Here is a 4,949-nt window from a genome sequence, read left to right on the forward strand (position 1 = left end):
ATCAATCTGTTTTTCAATTTGACTTCGATTCTACGATGTCTAACAAGTCAAGAACAATATAGATAAATCATATCCGATTCTGACAATACCACAATTTCAAATCATACCAAAACGTAACAAAACTTACGTCCAGTTGTAGCCTGCATCGATAGGAACACAGTACTGAAGTAGGATTGAAAATCTAACGGGTGGATTCTTCGCAAATCAAGTTTTAAAATATGAAGAAGCTTTGGGGAACTTCCTTCTCTTCCTTCCGTTTTCTCTGCTGATGAATGAAGGCAAGTTACAATTTTATATACCACATGCATGGCTACAAAACGTGGCATGATTTTCTAAGCAGCACGTCTCGCGCATATGCGCGACCCTACTCGGAGCATATGCGTGAGACCTACTGGTCTCGGCAATAATCTCCTCGGCAACTCGCGCATATGCGCGAACCTCTTCCGCGCATATGCGCGAGGTTCTCTGGAACTATACTCGGCTTCCCATATGACTGGCGCATATGCGCGCACTCAATTCGCGCATATGCGCGAGGTCTTCTGCCCATTTCGCGCATGTGCGCGCATCATGTCGCACATGTGCGTCAATGGTACTTTCCTCGCACCTCACTTCTTGTATTTACTCATCTTTCCCCGGTCCGATCCTTTCTATCTATAATCACGTCAATTATAAATCAATAATCACAGATTAATAGATAAAAATCCTTGGCATTACACTAGCGATGGTCCCTTGCTCTACTATAGCGATCTCACTCCTCTGAAGATCCAATAACAACGGCTTCTGAATCAACGAGCTCAAAGAAGAAACTGACTTGCGGCTCAAAGCATCTGCAACGACATTTGCTTTACCTGGGTGGTAGCTAATGGTTACATCATAATCTTTAACAAGTTCTAACCACCTCCTCTGCCGCATATTAAGTTCCTTCTGTGAGAATAGATATTTCAAGCTCTTGTGGTCTGTGAAAACTTCACATTTCTCGCCATACAGATAATGCCTCCATATTTTCAATTCGAAGACCACTGCAGCCAACTCAAGATCTTGGGTGGGATAATTATTCTCGTTATCCTTCAACTGACGAGAAGCATAAGCGATTACTTTCCCACGCTGCATCAGTACAGCTCCAAGCCCCATCTTTGACGCATCAGAGTATACAATAAAATCTTCAGTACCGCACGGAAGTGCTAGGATAGGGGCTGAGGTCAACTTGTCTTTCAACACTTGAAATCCGTGTTGGCACCCGTTTTTTCACTCAAAATTCACCGCTTTCCTCGTCAGATTGGTTAATGGCAGGGCTATTTTGGAGAAATTGGCAATAAAACGTCGATAATAACCTGCCAAACAAAGAAAATTACGCACCTCAGAGACTGTCGCAGGAATAGGCCATTGTTTAATCGCTTCAATTTTCATGCAATCCACTGCAATGCCTTCTCTCGAAACGATATGGCCCAGAAATGATACTTGCTCTAACAAGAATTCACACTTTTTCAAATTTGCGTATAACTGCAATACAGTTCCGAGATGCTCGGCATGGAGTTCCCGAGTCTTGGAATAAATCAGGATATCATCAATGAAAACGATAACAAAGCTATCCAGATATGGCTTGAAGACCCTGTTCATTAGATCCATGAAGAAAGACGGGGCGTTCGTCAACCCGAATGACATGACTAAGAACTCATATTGGCCATACCTGGTTCTGAATTTAGTTTTAGGGATGTCGGCTTCTCTAACTTTCACCTGATAATAACCAGAACACAGGTCGATCTTTGAAAACACTGTCGCTCCTTGTAGCTGATCAAAGAGATCGTCAATCCTCGGCAATGGATATTTATTCTTGATCGTGGCTTTGTTGATCTCTTTGTAATCGACGCATAACCGCAAAGATCCATCTTTCTTTTTGACAAATAAAACTGGAGCTCCCCACGGAGAAGAACTCGGACGAATAAAGCCTTTATCTAATAGATCTGGCAACCGATTCTTCAGCTCCTTCATTTCAGTCAGGGCCATTCGGTAAGGAGCTTTCGAAATCAGAGCAGAACCTGGAACCACGTCAATCACAAACTCAACTTCACGGTCAGGTGGCAATCCAGGCACATCATTTGCAAATACGTCAGAAAAATCCCGAACTACCTCAATCTCATTTAACTTCATCGTCATCTCAGTATTCACATCTATCACAGCAGCTAAAAACCCCTGAGACCCTTTAGATAACATTTCCTGAGCTTTGAGACAAGAAATACAAGGAGTGCCAAGCGAAATACTTGAACTCTGGAAAATCCGCTATCATCATCTTCTGATAACAAAAGAATCAGGATTTGTGCTTTCTTTAGCCATTGAGAAGATTCTGCCTTGAACCCTATCTTTCCCTTTCTCACCTTTTATCGGACAATTTCTAATGACTTGTCCAACACCTCCACAACGAAAACATCGATTACTTCCAACCAAACACTCACCTGTATGCATTTTGCCACATTTTGGACATACAGGTTGATCATATGCAGGCAGTGGCATAGGAGCTTTGGGTCGATGCTCCTCTTTTCCTTTTCCTCTGAACTTACTCTTACCCTCCCATCCAGAACCTTGGTCCTTAGTAGAAAAATCTTGGCTCTTCAACTGTCTTTCTCTTTCAATTTCCTTCTCGTCCTGCTCAGCCATCCTTGATTTTTCAACAATCTCTTTATATGAAGCAGCTTTAGACATTCGAACACCTTTTTTAATTTCAGCTCGGACACCTCTAAGAAAATGCTCGCCCTTTTCGATGCCATTGCTGGCCAGATATGGGGAAAACTGACACCCCTCTTCGAATTTGAGAATATACTCTTGCATTGACATATTTCCTTGCTTCAGTTCTAGAAATTCCTTCACTTTCTGACTTCGAACATCTCGAGGAAAATATTTGTCGTAGAATAAATCTTTAAACTCCTGCCACTTGAGTGCCGAGACATTAACTGATACCTTGGTGGCATCCCACCAAATCCTCGTCGTCTTGGTCAGTATAAAAATGGCATAGCTGACTCGATCTTTATCTTCAAATCGAAGATAATCATTAATAACCTCCACAGCTTTGACGCATTCCAAGGCGACCATGGGATCAGTCCTACTACCATCAAATTCTGGTGGCTTCATCTTACGAAATCTTTCGTATGCGCCTTCACAACTGGGCTCGGGCCTCACTTGCTCTCTCTCCCTCGCCCTGCATTCTGCATCCGTAAGAGCTGCTGGATTTTCTCGCCATGTACCTTGGCCTGTACTTTTAGTAACTGGCTAAATTCATCAACCACTCTAGATGATGAACGATCCTTCCCCTCTTGTGCTTTACGCTTAGGCGACATGATCCTATGATACATATTAGTTTAAAACCATTTCCACACTAACATATCATAATAATTGAGGCTACACATCCATGTTATATCAAATAATGCAGGTACATACATACCGAATTATCGACAGCAGAGGAAGTCATATGCCAAATCATTGGTCCGAAAATCTTTGCTCTGATAACACTAAATGTAACATTCGTGACTAAAATGCATTATTAGTGCGGAAGCTTTAAAATTTAATTTGGAGAAAATGTGTACTTTTAAAAAATTTTGGCAGCATCTCCCCGTAAATAGGACATGCCAACTGCCTCAAGCAACATATAAACACATGCAAAAGATTTTCATACACATCAGATACCATTTAATATAGTATCTATACATATTTTTAATTCAAATACCAAAACAAGATTTTCAATATTTTCCAAAATAACCAAAAATTCAACACATCAAAATAGCATTCAACCACTATCTCCAAAGTTTGGCATATGCCCTTCTCTCACTTCGACAACTCAGGGATGATCAGTCTTTCTTACCTGTTCCTGCATCACATGAACATAACTGGAATGAGTATAAAACTCAGCAAATGGAATCAATCCTAACAAGATACATATATATCATTTTATTGTTAAACATGAAATGAATAGCCTCAATTTCATTTTTTTGAAAACATTATCCATTTCATTTCATAAACGTTGAATCATCATAATATCATCCGTCAAGAATCATAATATAACAATACATAAGGATGATATTCATTTCATTGATCAACTGAAGAATTGATAGTTCTTATAAGATAGTTCATTCATTGCTAACCCTCTTCGTAAAAGCGAATCTTATAGGAGGGACACGTACCTTTGCATAAAATGCATCTTATAAGAGAGTACATGTTTTCATCGTTAATTGGCCAATTACATTGCGGATTTAGAATTGCCAGAGGCAACACTGTTACTATCACTATTAATCCAATCATTCAATCATATAAAACTTCATTCAAGCATTTTATCGAACATCTTTGAGGCATCATATAAACTTTAACTCCTTTCATTCAAAAATGGATATAATTGCTCTACCATATATACATATTTACTTATATATATCATGAATGGAATTTGAAAGGAGTTAACATCATAAGATCATCAAAACACATACATATAGGATCATGTGATGCATTTAAGAAATGATTCCACTTACAACACTTGGAGCACTTAGTTTCCTAAACGTTGACAGTGATCATACAACAATAAATCCAATAACTAACCATCAACACCCAAATAATAACATTAGATGACCATTTAACCCAATACATCTATCACAACTATCATCCCCTAACTCCAACATCTTCAATAACTAAAGAACAAGAAGAAAAACCACTTACCTTTGCTCCTTTCCCTAGAAAGATGAAGTTCCAACTCCGGATTGAAGATTAATTGCTTGATTGAATGAGAGAAGAAGAAAAAGATGAAGAACCCTAGTTAAGAATCGATGGAAAAGGGAAAGAAAGAGAAGGAAAATGAGGAAAATTGAAGTCTCAATCCATTTTATGCCTTAAAACACCAAAAACAAGCATTTAAACTTTGCTGGGCGCCCGAGTGGACATCTTTTTCCGCTCGGGCGCGGAACTCTCGGCCAAAA

At 39.5% G+C, this 4,949-nt stretch overlaps 1 protein-coding gene across 1 annotated transcript; it reads right to left on the minus strand.

Annotated features, from left to right (window-relative positions):
* Positions 1-2,283: 2,283 nt before the first annotated feature.
* Positions 2,284-3,123, minus strand: LOC142532301 (uncharacterized). Its single transcript, XM_075638620.1, has one exon. The coding sequence runs from the start codon at positions 3,121-3,123 to the stop codon at positions 2,284-2,286; it is 840 nt and encodes a 279-aa protein (XP_075494735.1).
* Positions 3,124-4,949: the final 1,826 nt, after the last annotated feature.

The sequence above is a fragment of the Primulina tabacum genome, chromosome 18 (genome assembly GCF_025594145.1).
Source record: "Primulina tabacum isolate GXHZ01 chromosome 18, ASM2559414v2, whole genome shotgun sequence".
NCBI lineage: Eukaryota > Viridiplantae > Streptophyta > Magnoliopsida > Lamiales > Gesneriaceae > Primulina > Primulina tabacum.